Below are 12,992 nucleotides of genomic sequence, written 5' to 3' on the forward strand. Positions count from 1 at the left end.
ACACACAGTGAAGTAAAAAATATCTGCTGATAAATTCTGAATGAGAAGCTAGAATTAAAAACAAAACATTATTAGATAACTTTAGACCAATATTCTTAGGAAATTGGTTCAATTAGTTGTCTTCTTCAGAGGTTTTACGTTAACTGTGATTAGTTAAACACAACGTAATGAATGTGATACCTCACAACAAGGGCTGGGATAATTTTAAGGAATACACATCGAAGGTAGAGCTTCATATCTTGTCATTTTTGTTTCATGGAATACACTTTATTGCTTAACAGTTATCATGATTACAAATTAAAACACTCACGATAATTTAAAGAACTTTAACAGAATCAGTTCATTAATAAAAAACTAACAATGTATACCATTAAGAACAGGGCTTAAAACCAGGAATGTACATATGTCTCCAAACACAAGTAATAAGTTGCACCAACTAGGTGTGAGTGCAAGTTCGTGCAACAAACCGAAATTTAGTGGCAAAATGAATTACAAATGACTGCCACTAAAAGTATTAAAAATCTCAAGCGTGGTTAAAATTTAAACAAATAGACAATGCCCACCCAAAATGCTGAAGGACAACAAGTCAATCCAGTGACTATGGCTGTTACAAAGCCCTTAATTTATAAACCTTAATAAAATCCCTTAAGCAGTAAAATACACAATGCCCCAAAAACAAGAAAAGTTGAGAAGGCATACAATTTAAACGTGACTATGTAACGGAACCTATTAAAGGCTTTACTTTACCGAAGTATGCGATATCCTCCAAATTCAACCAGTTTAACGAGTATTTATGATTATAGAAAAGTTATTGTGTATGTTAACAATGATTGCATAACATGTCTCCATAAGCAGTCAACTCATTAAATTATACTGAATAACTGACCCACACAAAGTTAATATCACTTGATCACTGATACAGCAAATGTCATCATGTAAAAACACTAAGTTCATCTTAAATAATTAATATGAAGTACGAAAAATAGTGACCAACTGACGTATTTTGGATCTCCTTAAATAAAAATCACCCAGCCGGCTGAAGTGGCCGTGCGGTTAAAGGCGCTGCAGTCTGGAACCGCAGGACCGCTACGGTCGCAGGTTCGAATCCTGCCTCGGGCATGGATGTTTGTGATGTCCTTAGTTAGGTTTAACTAGTTCGAAGTTCTAGGGGATAATGACCTCAGCAGTTGAGTCCCATAGTGCTCAGAGCCATTTGAACCAAAAATCACCCAGTGAAACCTATTTGTTCACTAGGACCATTTTCACTCAGTATTCACATATACACTCCTATTTCAGACGAAAACCAATGTAATTCTTAATAATTCATGTTATTTACTTATTTATGCAAATTAGAGAAGTCAATTGACAAACTTCTAAAAAAGGCCTTTTTGTAACTGAGAATAATTCTGTCAAGTCAACAAATCTGTCTGTCATTTTAATAACCTGTTCAATTATGTCACTCGATATAAATTAATAACTTTTCTGCAGAAATTACGATAACAGATGTACATGTGACTTATAAACTATATCTCTTGTTAGTAGTTCTTTGACAAGGTTATAAATACAAGCAGAAAGAAGGGTCGGGAGCGGAGTCTGAATGTCACTTTGGTAAAGTGTGTGGGTGTTGTTGTTCGAGGTGGATGAACATGGCAAAACACATGTAAAAGAAGTGCTACTTTGTGTTTTGTCATTGTCTTTGGGGGACAGTGGAATTAAGATGGCCACCAGAGTAATAAATTTTTGAAGATTAAATATTTATTGGTTTCACTTATTAGTTATCATCAAAAGCACATCAAAAACACGGGAACTCATCTTTTTACCCCTAGACAACCAGATTTAGAGCCAGCATCAGCATCGAGACACAGCAGCGGTCGAGCAAGCAGCAGCGATTACCACAATGTATTTTAATGGCGCCAACCTAACATCAAGTGCTAACAAGCTCCGTAAATGGTAGCGAAATAGTGAGATTATAGCAATATCTACGACTAGGCGACCATTATAGCTCCCAGCTGGTACACACAAGCAGGAATATTAATAAAGACCATTAAACAAATGCACAATCCCACAAAATACAAGAAAAGCTAGGGGAAGCATACAACCTAAATGTGACTTCCAAATGGTATATACAATCCATCAGAAACATTAACGATGAATCTTAAAGAAATATACAATCCATGAAAATACAAGAAACGTAACAAATTATAGCAGCCAGTTATCACAGTGACCTGGCAGCAACTGCGCAAGATTGACAATGAGAGGAATTAGCTAACGACTGCGGATGAAAAACAACAGTTCATACTCATAACTATAAGTCCTTAAAACTATACACGACCCAGAAGTAGCAAAATAGGGCCTGCAAGATTCAAACCAGTTTTAAAGGGCAAATATAATCACAAGGAACTTCGGATTTACTGCACACACATTAAGGCTTGTGCGCTTGCTCAACTCTCAATATTTGAATAGATCAAGAGTTCCAGAATTAACTGGGGGACACTCTGTCGTGCCACATACAAAAACGTTCAAATTTACTTAACGGGAGCTATCACGAGGCAGCTGATAAAGATACCTGGCTGCAGGCAAACCCAGACGTCGTGGAAGGACGAGAGTATCGCCGCAGCAGGAAGAAAATGTCTCTGCTCCTGGCCCAGGAAACTTTAAACGCGTCGGTCGCTGCCAGAACTACCCTGCCAGCGTGCTTAGGAAAGAAAACAGTAATTTGTCCAAATATGGCTACCAATGACAATACATAAGATGTAGGAAATACCAACTTAATCCAAATACCAGGGCACACCCTGTTTTAACAGTGCATTGCCTTCGTCACAGACTAAACTGCAGCCCCAATTATATCAACTCACTTCACAACAGAGAGTGTTTCATACACTTGCAATGAATATGATATGGAACAAACAGATTAAAATTAGTTCCACTGGCTGGTGACCATGCACACAATCACTCGGAGCTCTGATGAATATGACGAGTCTAATTCAACATTAACACAGATGTGGCTTATGATAACAAGTACTACAAATAAAAGGTCGACACTCCACTCAGTTTCGAACGATACCTGACTTCCAGGATTCGAGACAGGGGTGGTTTTGCCTCCAGTCCGTGTAGGTGATGTACAGATAATATAATGCTTAAGCCTCCAGCGTTGGTGCTCCCTGACGAGGTTTCGCACAGCGCCAGCTGCCCTTCCTGCAATCGCCGCTATCAGTACTTAAAGTTTGCCTGCAATCAACTTAAAAACTCGCGCCTTTATGAGCTTCACGCCTGGTCAGTAGGAGTGCTGCCAGATCCACTTTCCAGTCACGTGGCCTCCCGCTAACTGCAGGTACCATGGCCTGCTAAACGCAACACCACAATCTTCGACCAAAAACCCTAGCCCTGGCATACGACCGGGATCGATATCGGCTGTAGGAGTAGTTAGTGGCGCCAGTAGAGTGGCACGCCCGCCAAAATTAATCCCGCCACGGCTTAGTATGTATCTGTTTATTCAAATACTGCACCCTCTGCAAATATCTGTTTTATATCCCAAGAATGCAATAGGTTTTTAAACTAGTATAGACCCATACATTGAATGACGACTGTGTAACTTTTCTCTACCATTTGCCTCACAATTGGAAGTATAAATTATTTTTTTCCATATTAAGTTACATGTACCTATAACCTTACATACAGAGCGGAGAAAAACTGTGTCACGATAGCTGATGCGAGTAGGAACCAAAATTAGTAGTGTTGTATAGGTCGACAACGCACCATTTTTAAACTACGAAAACTTGGTGCCACGAGCTACTATTGGCCATGGGATTGCCCTGTTGTCGTTCGTCGGTTGACAGGCAACGCTATGGTGGTCGTTCAGACATACAAATGTTCCTCGCCTGTCAATGCCTCAACGTGAACCGCACACGTGTCGAATAGGTCTACCTGTTTGCCCCCACCTCACGTCAGAGGCATTCACAGGTAAGACTCTCTTCGGAGTTAACACACGTCACCTGCGATTTAGTCATACAGTAAGCATGGCGGCACAGTATTCGTTTGAAGAACAACTAGGTATGCTGTTTGCTTATCGACTAGCCGATGGTAATGCGCATGAAGTTTGGTGGTTGTGTGAGGAACGGTACCCAGCATGACGCCCCCTACACTCACAGACGTTTCAGCCATTCATTGTCGACTTGGCGAAACAGGCTCGTTAGCGGGATATCATGCTGATGCTGGAAGACCTGGAACATGATGGGATGCTGCATTTGAAGCGACTGTTCTCAAGCCCTTCGAGGAAGCACTTACAAGTACTCGAGCGGTTGGGCACGACATCGGGGTCACTCGTCCTCCAGCAGCCATTTAGTTTCCACCCTGTCCAAGACCTAAACTCTGTGGTGGACTATGAACACAGGCTAGGGTTCTGTCGGTGGTTTCTGCGATATGTTGCACGAGATTCCGACTTCTCTGCCATTTTGTTATTTACCGACGAGTGCATCTTCCATCGGGATGGCATTTACAACACTCGATACGTTCATTACTGAACAAAGGGAAATCCCCACGTCACGTACGTCAGCGGACACCAGGAACGATTTTCGCTCAACATTTGGACAGGCATTGTGGGTGACCATCTAATTGGGCCTGTCCGTCTACCTCCGGGGCAAATTACCTTCACTTTTTGCAAAAAACTCTACCTGGCCTGCTGGAAGATGTTCCTGGGGACCTAAGGCTACGCATGTAGTTGCAGCATGATGGGGCGCCCACACACAAGAGTCGTGCTGTGCGCGGACATTTAAAAGAGCTCTTCGACGGCCGGGTAATTGGCAGAGGTGCTCGTAGGACATGGCCCCCACGATAACCAGACCACACGCCACCGGACTTTTTCTGTGTGGATTCTTCAAGGTTATCGTTAAACTACCCGGACGCGAACTACCCAGAAAAGCAGAGGAATTAATGGATCACATTCAGCATGCCGCCAGTTACGTCAGGGCAATGTCAGAAATCTTTGAAAGAGTTAGGTAAAACACCCTTCGACGTTACCAAGCTTGTGTCGCCTCAGAGGGTAGCCAGTTAGAGCACCTGCTATAAGTAAACAATGTCCTAGCTACGAAAAAGGTACTTTTCAGGGCCGACACAATTTGTGAAACACTTTCTGTACGAGAACTAACAGCTCTTGACGGTTTTGTTTTCCCGGTACGTCTTATCATGAAAGTACAATGTATGTGTCGGCGAATTCGCCCCCAGAGTGGAAGGCTGGCACGCTACCACCGAGCGCGCGGGCCGACTTGGGTACATCGCGATCTCCGGCAGGTAAGGCATTCACGGTCATGCGTTGTCCAGAGAATCCGGCAGCAGGGCGATCACGCGGCCAATACGACCGCGTTGCGCCAATTTCCGTAGTTTAAAAATTGTGCGTTGTCACCTACACAACATTAGTAATTTTCGGTTCTATTGGCACTTCCTATACAGGGTTAAGATTTCGTGACACAATTTTTCCCCACCCTGTATGTAAACTCATAGTGTAACCAGTATTAATTATTTTTTCCATATTACCCATTTAAGTGTTTTAAAATATAAGGAAGAATGTACACTCCTGGAAATTGAAATAAGTAACATATATACAAAATATTTTAACGAGTGTAAAACTAACTTACATTATTCTTATAAGGAAACCTCCCTATCGCACCAACGGCAGATTTAGTGGTAAAATGGCACTATGGATAGATAATCAAAAACTGAACACAGATCAAGCATGAAAACAGGAGAAAGGTGTACTGACCTATGAAAAAAGAAACAAAATAGAGGCAGTGAACGGTCAAGATGTACAACGCCGACCAAACCTGAATAGCTACGGCGTCATGGTAATGTGATCACAGAGTTGGAGTGCAAAGAGGCTCCATCGTGTACCCGTTTTTTTTATTTTTTTTATTTACAAACTTATGAGTTGTTCGTCCTGTCATTGACGTATCTGTTAGCTGTGTTCAAATTTGTGTCTGTGTCATGGTGTAACGTCCATTTGCAACAGCAAGGTGTAAGGGAGGGATGTTTAGACGTATATCTCTCCTATTTCTTCTACACAAGTAACACGCCTTATGACTCTTGCGATATGTGTTTTGACTGTTGAATTCCTTTGTTGTAACATAGTTTACACCTATTCATTTGTTGCTTTCATTTCTGTGAGGGGTCATCTCACCTGCTCTCACTTTTCGTCACATTTACTTACAACAGTAATACATTATTACACGTGTCTCATAGTCTATAACCAATGTATGGTATGACAATAACCAAGATTACAGAATGAGAACAGACACGTCAATGATCAGACGGAAAGTTCTTAATTTTGAGAAAAAAAAGTGGACAGAAGGAGATTTGAACAGATCTCCCACTTAGCAGTTCAACACTGGAACCACGCGACCTAGACACCGTGGTTCTCGTATTCACTCGATGATGCTGCACAGATTAACCTTGGACCGTTGAGTGTTACTATTTTGCTTCCTTTTTCACAGTTCAGTAGCTTATTTCCTATTGTGTTTGATTGTTGCAAATGGAGATATGTGTGCAAATAATTCTAATGAATACTTAAATGAGTTATCAAATACATAACTATGCTCTGCAATACTTTTATAAACACTAAATGAGCCTGCACATTTCTAGTGGTTACTTAAGGTAGCTTAAAAAATTAAAACATATTCAAATTGTTCAAATGTGTGTGAATTCCTGTGGGACCAAACTGCTACGGTCATTGGTCCCTAGACTTACACACTACTTAAACTAACTTATGCTAAGAACAACACACACACCCATGCCAGAGGGAGGGGCCTCGGCCTCGCAATCAGTGACATGGCGCCTCTAACCGCGCGGCCACTCCACGTGGCTTAAAAAATATTTTCAAATATTTTGTAAATATATACCCCTCCTCCAAAATCATCTGCTTCCTCAAACAAACAACCACCTTTCTTCACCTTACAGCTTATACCAGCCTCTCCACCATTTACTCCCCTGTTTTATTTTTGTATATTCCTATCTACCCCGCCCTCCACCACACATTTAAAATAATATTGTCAAAAAATTATTTATTTTTATTTTTGTACGTACTTTAGCTCTGTGTTTATCAACATTACGTAACATCCACAGAAATTAATCTATAAATGTGCTATTACTCAGCACGTTTTTATGTGTTGCCAGTTTACAGAATACCCTACTCTCTCAACCACTGAGATTTTTATACCGAACTTTATTTTATGTCTGTTTTATGTGAGAATAAATGTAAGCATTACTGATGTGGAAATACATACATTACACCAAATGTTAAATTGCTTACTGTAGTTTTTACTAGAATGAGTTATTTTGCTCCCTCCAACTTCCTGTCCTTGTCACAACACTTGTTTACATCTGCTTATATCAGTAGCTTCTCACCTAGCATATTTTATGTTTTATATGTGATTTGACACTTAATGTATTAACAGTTAGAGACGTAGGCGTAAGTGCATATACTCGTAATGGTTACTTAAATGTCTGTTTAAAATGTGACTATGTTCCCCAATACTTTTATAAACACATATTTATAATGGTTCCTTAAAGTGTTTGGGATATGTAAATGTGTCTCAAATATTTTATAAATATTCGATTACCCCTCCACCCTCCTCATTATCTGCTTCATCAAACTATCTACCTCCTTTTCCAACTGTCACCTCTGTCATTTCAATCCTCCTTCCTTCCCCTCCCCATCACAAATACGGAAATTATTACATTCATAAAAGCTCTGATTTCGTAGATACAATGAAAATATATAGGAAAGTATTACTCCATCACACAGTTTGTCTCGTATGTTCCTAGCTTACAGAATAATATAATGATTTAACTACTGAACTTTTAAGTATTGTTAGTAAATTAACAACTATTAAGTATTGTTAACAAATGAACAACTATTGATAAATGAACAGTACAGCTACGATGTTTCCAAACACGCCACAGATCGAGTGGTGCAGACCGTAACGTCTCTCAGGCGACGTTTGGAAGATCGCTTCATCTAAGTACATGTGAGTTGTTGTTCAGACACAATAGTATGGCAGATATCTGGTTATCAGTTAGCAGATTCATATAGTAGCTGTGTTATTGGGTTTATTTTAAAATCTGGATTCGAAATGTTTGTCTTACTACTATATAATCAATGTGAAACATTCCAGTGTAGCCAATCCTTTCCACATGAATTTCATACGCCATCCTTAAAACTCAGTGTTAGCGAAAAATAAGTAATGCTCTGATGAAAATTTCACTAGGTGGCTTCGTCTTTCGATGCCTTTTCATTTCGTCCATTGGTCCAGCATATATGTTTGAGAGGTGCATCGAATTCTGTCACAGGGAGACAGCGGCGGTCCTCTCACGGTCAACCACAATGGAGGACGCATACTCGTCGGCGTGGTCAGCTTCGGATCCGTTAGGGGTTGCGAGCAAGGAATTCCAGTTGCCTTCTCCCGAGTCACCAGTTATCTGACGTGGATCGAATCAGCAGCCGGTGTGAAGATCAATTCGACACAGTAGTAATGACTCGCGAACAGTGACTTTTGTATCTGCTCCAGTATCTGCAGCTGTATGTACCTAATGGAAATAAGATAAATAAAATATACTGGTAAAATGTACCCTTGTCAGTGTATATTGTTCCCCCTGAGACCCATTGGCGTATAGTCCTTGGTGCTTTACTGAATATCCACAATTTAGTTTCCGCACTCTGTAGCTAGAATCAGGCCAAGCAAATACTGTTCATCACGTGGTACATTGGGTGTCGAGCGTCGACGAAAAGCGACAGGTTGTTTCTGGTTATAACCGATTTTATGTGCTCACACGGTAGAGCGGTCCTAAATTTGTCCAACACGACTTTACGTTTAACGACATTGGACAAAAGGCCCGGTGAATAACCTGAGAGCCAGCAGTGACTCGCATTGTGCCCTATCCTGCTGTGACGGCTAGTGCCATGCAGCAGCGCTGATCAGTCGCTGCTGGAATATTTGTTGTTGATCATGCTCTTAAGTCCCATATCGCACAAACGAACACCACATTAGACAAATTTAGGACCACTCTATCGAATGGACATGTAAAATTCCACTTCGAAACACTATAGGAAATGTGGCTGACAAATATTAGGAGAGACACCCGATATATAAACTGAAAAAAAGGAATAACTCGAAGGAATTATCGAAATCACACGGAAATCGGTAGATGTAATGATTCATTCAAGGGGAAGAGGTTCAGTGGTTCAGTAACTGAGCAAGTCAGTAACACGTTGGTTCACCCCTGGCGTTTATGCTGGCATTCATTATGCTTTGCATTGACTGTCAGAGATGTTGGATATGCTCTTGAGCGAAATCGCTCCAAATTCCATCCAACTGGCGCTTTTCGATCGCCAACATGCCAAGCTGATTGGAGGGGGATGGGGGGGGGGGGGGGAGGGGACGGGTGTTGCTGATAATGTAGCAAACTTCTCAATTGGGAAGAGATCCGGTGATCCTGCGGGCCGAGGCATGAAGGTAAGCAGTGGAAAGTCTTGCTGCGTGCGGGCTGGTATTGTCTTGAAACGTAAGCCCATAATGGCTAGCCCCGAGGGGCGACAAACTGGGGCGTAGAATTTCGTCGACTTATCGCTCTGCTGTAAGAGAGCTGCGGATGACAACTAAAGGGGTACTGCTATGAAATGAAGTGGCACCCCACAACATCACTCCTGGTTGTCAGAGCCTATGGCAGGCGACAAACAGGTTGGATTCCTACGGCTGTTTGACACGTCTCCAGACATGACTTCGTTGGTCATCTGGGCTCAGTGCGAAGCAGGACTCATCTCCGAAGACAGATCTACTCCAGTAATTGAGATTCCATACCAAACATGCCCGACACCACTGCAGATGGACTTCTTAGAATACAGACATCAGTGGTAGTCAGTGCAAAGGGTACCATGACCTCAGCCCCCTTTCTGTGAACCTTTTAATAATGGTCTTTGTGGTCACTGAAGTACCACTTGTACGTGGAATCGAAGTTAATGATTAATGCGTGGCTGTGAGTGCCTCTCTGATTAGTACCTGGTTCTAACGTTCTGTCATCTCTCTAGGTCGACCACCTGCCTCTTGATTCACCGCTTACTACTGCGGCTTTTATTTTTTTAATCTCAACTGCATGTCTCTTCTCCAGCGTTAACATCTGCATATTTTGCTAACGCACAGTCTGCAGACATAGTTAACAGCCCAACTGAGTACACAGGAGGAAATCCACGAAGACTCTGCATCCTGATATCGACATTTCCCCTGTTTTCTGCAAAGGCACAGATTCATTCATCGGACACCAAAGTTAGCAATTTTGCATTTTCCGTTGATACTTGCATGAATACCAATTTTTGGTCAATTTGCATGACTCTTTCATGGTGCGTGGTTTCTGGACTTAGAGTACATATGTTTATTTGTGTGTGTCTTTCAGTATAGCTCTTCAACGTGCTGTGAGGATAATGGAACGCTACGAGACTTATTATTGACGTAGCGTGGCAAATTGGTGCTGTGTAAGTGTAACAGTGCTGTACAAGTGTAAGCTTGGAGAAATTGGAATCAGACGTTGATGGGTCACCATTCGTAAGGGAAAATACTTTTCTTACAGATGGGGCAGGACGTCATCTGAAATTAGTCGAAAAAGGGATACAATGATGTCATATGAAAATTTTGTAAGTTTTCTGGGTTTACCAGCTGAGGTTTACAGATAACGAAGATTTGCAGAATGTGGAGCATATAAGCAGAAGTAACCATGAATGCTTGGGATTTGGGTGGGTTACATCTTAATGCTATATTCTATGCTGTTTCGAAAAGGCATATCCTATAATCTTACTTTTATTTTTAGGCGATCAGACCAAGGAATTGCAAGCTGCTACAAGTTTCCTTGTATCCATCACTGCCTTCCATTATTCATCCATATCCATCGTTAGCTGTTGTAGGTACTCCTGGAGGAAATCGCTCTACCTTTTCCTTTGTCTTCCTGGGGGTCTTCTACTTGTGGGGATGAAATCCTGGAGCTTCTGTCACAACCTGTTGTCTCCTATCCAAGCCACAGCCTATTATAGTAGCTTGCATAATATGATTCCTGCTGTATTGGCATCTCAATATATTTTATCTAACACATGGCTGTGTTTGGCCCTCTATTCACCAGTGTTTGCATCCAACACGAACCAAAGACCTTCCGCAGCACTTTCCTCTAAAATATGACGATCCTGCTGAAAGAAAGTGGTGCATTCCGAGCCGGCCACTGCCGTGGTTATATCCATCAGGCACTTCCATTTTCATTTTTGTTTCGGTGATTATCATAGAACTTCATTTGCCTTTGGTGTAGCTACATTTTCTCTGATTTACATTCGTCTGATGGACTGCTATGGTTACGGTAAACCACTGATTGATATCACAGTACCTTCATGCCTTGAGTAGCAGTAGTGGAACTTAATTCGACAGCTGAGACACATTGCTTTAGGGGTACCTTTAGAACTTTCCTTGAGTAGCACGTGAGTTCGTGGAAACTTGTCATTGCCTGTCACTCTTTCTACACTCCTGGAAATGGAAAAAAGAACACATTGACACCGGTGTGTCAGACCCACCATACTTGCTCCGGACACTGCGAGAGGGCTGTACAAGCAATGATCACACGCACGGCACAGCGGACACACCAGGAACCGCGGTGTTGGCCGTCGAATGGCGCTAGCTGCGCAGCATTTGTGCACCGCTGCCGTCAGTGTCAGCCAGTTTGCCGTGGCATACGGAGCTCCATCGCAGTCTTTAACACTGGTAGCATGCCGCAACAGCGTGGACGTGAACCGTATGTGCAGTTGACGGACTTTGAGCGAGGGCGTATAGTGGGCATGCGGGAGGCCGGGTGGACGTACCGCCGAATTGCTCAACACGTGGGGCGTAAGGTCTCCACAGTACATCGATGTTGTCGCCAGTGGTCGGCGGAAGGTGCACGTACCCGTCGACCTGGGACCGGACCGCAGCGACGCACGGATGCACGCCAAGACCGTAGGATCCTACACAGTGCCGTAGGGGACCGCACCGCCACATCCCAGCAAATTAGGGACACTGTTGCTCCTGGGGTATCGGCGAGGACCATTCGCAACCGTCTCCATGAAGCTGGGCTACGGTCCCGCACACCGTTAGGCCGTCTTCCGCTCACGCCCCAACATCGTGCAGCCCGCCTCCAGTGGTGTCGCGACAGGCTTGAATGGAGGGACGAATGGAGACGTGTCGTCTTCAGCGATGAGAGTCGCTTCTGCCTTGGTGCCAATGATGGTCGTATGCGTGTTTGGCGTCGTGCAGGTGAGCGCCACAATCAGGACTGCATACGACCGAGGCACACAGGGCCAACACCCGGCATCATGGTGTGGGGAGCGATCTCCTACACTGGCCGTACACCACTGGTGATCGTCGAGGGGACACTGAATAGTGCACGGTACATCCAAACCGTCATCGAACCCATCGTTCTACCATTCCTAGACCGGCAAGGGAACTTGCTGTTCCAACAGGACAATGCACGTCCGCATGTATCCCGTGCCGCCCAACGTGCTCTAGAAGGTGTAAGTCAACTACCCTGGCCAGCAAGATCTCCGGATCTGTCCCCCATTGAGCATGTTTGGGACTGGATGAAGCGTCGTCTCACGCGGTCTGCACGTACAGCACGAACGCTGGTCCAACTGAGGCGCCAGGTGGAAATGGCATGGCAAGCCGTTCCACAGGACTACATCCAGCATCTCTACGATCGTCTCCATGGGAGAATAGCAGCCTGCATTGCTGCGAAAGGTGGATATACACTGTACTAGTGCCGACATTGTGCATGCTCTGTTGCCTGTGTCTATGTGCCTGTGGTTCTGTCAGTGTGGTCATGTGATGTATCTGACCCCAGGAATGTGTCAATAAAGTTTCCCCTTCCTGGGACAATGAATTCACGGTGTTCTTATTTCAATTTCCAGGAGTGTAGTAACAGACACTGGATATGGGACCACCAGG

General features: G+C 43.2%; 1 protein-coding gene across 1 annotated transcript in view; it reads left to right on the plus strand.

Moving 5' to 3' along the window:
* Positions 1–8,517, plus strand: part of LOC126419432 (brachyurin-like) — a 154,273-nt gene extending 145,756 nt beyond the window's left edge. Inside the window, exon 6 of the mRNA XM_050086621.1 lies at positions 8,338–8,517. Within this exon, the coding sequence (XP_049942578.1) occupies positions 8,338–8,517 (180 nt within the window). The remainder of the gene's footprint in view (positions 1–8,337) is intronic.
* Positions 8,518–12,992: the final 4,475 nt, after the last annotated feature.

Source organism: Schistocerca serialis, chromosome 9, assembly GCF_023864345.2.
Source record: "Schistocerca serialis cubense isolate TAMUIC-IGC-003099 chromosome 9, iqSchSeri2.2, whole genome shotgun sequence".
Classification (NCBI taxonomy): domain Eukaryota; kingdom Metazoa; phylum Arthropoda; class Insecta; order Orthoptera; family Acrididae; genus Schistocerca; species Schistocerca serialis.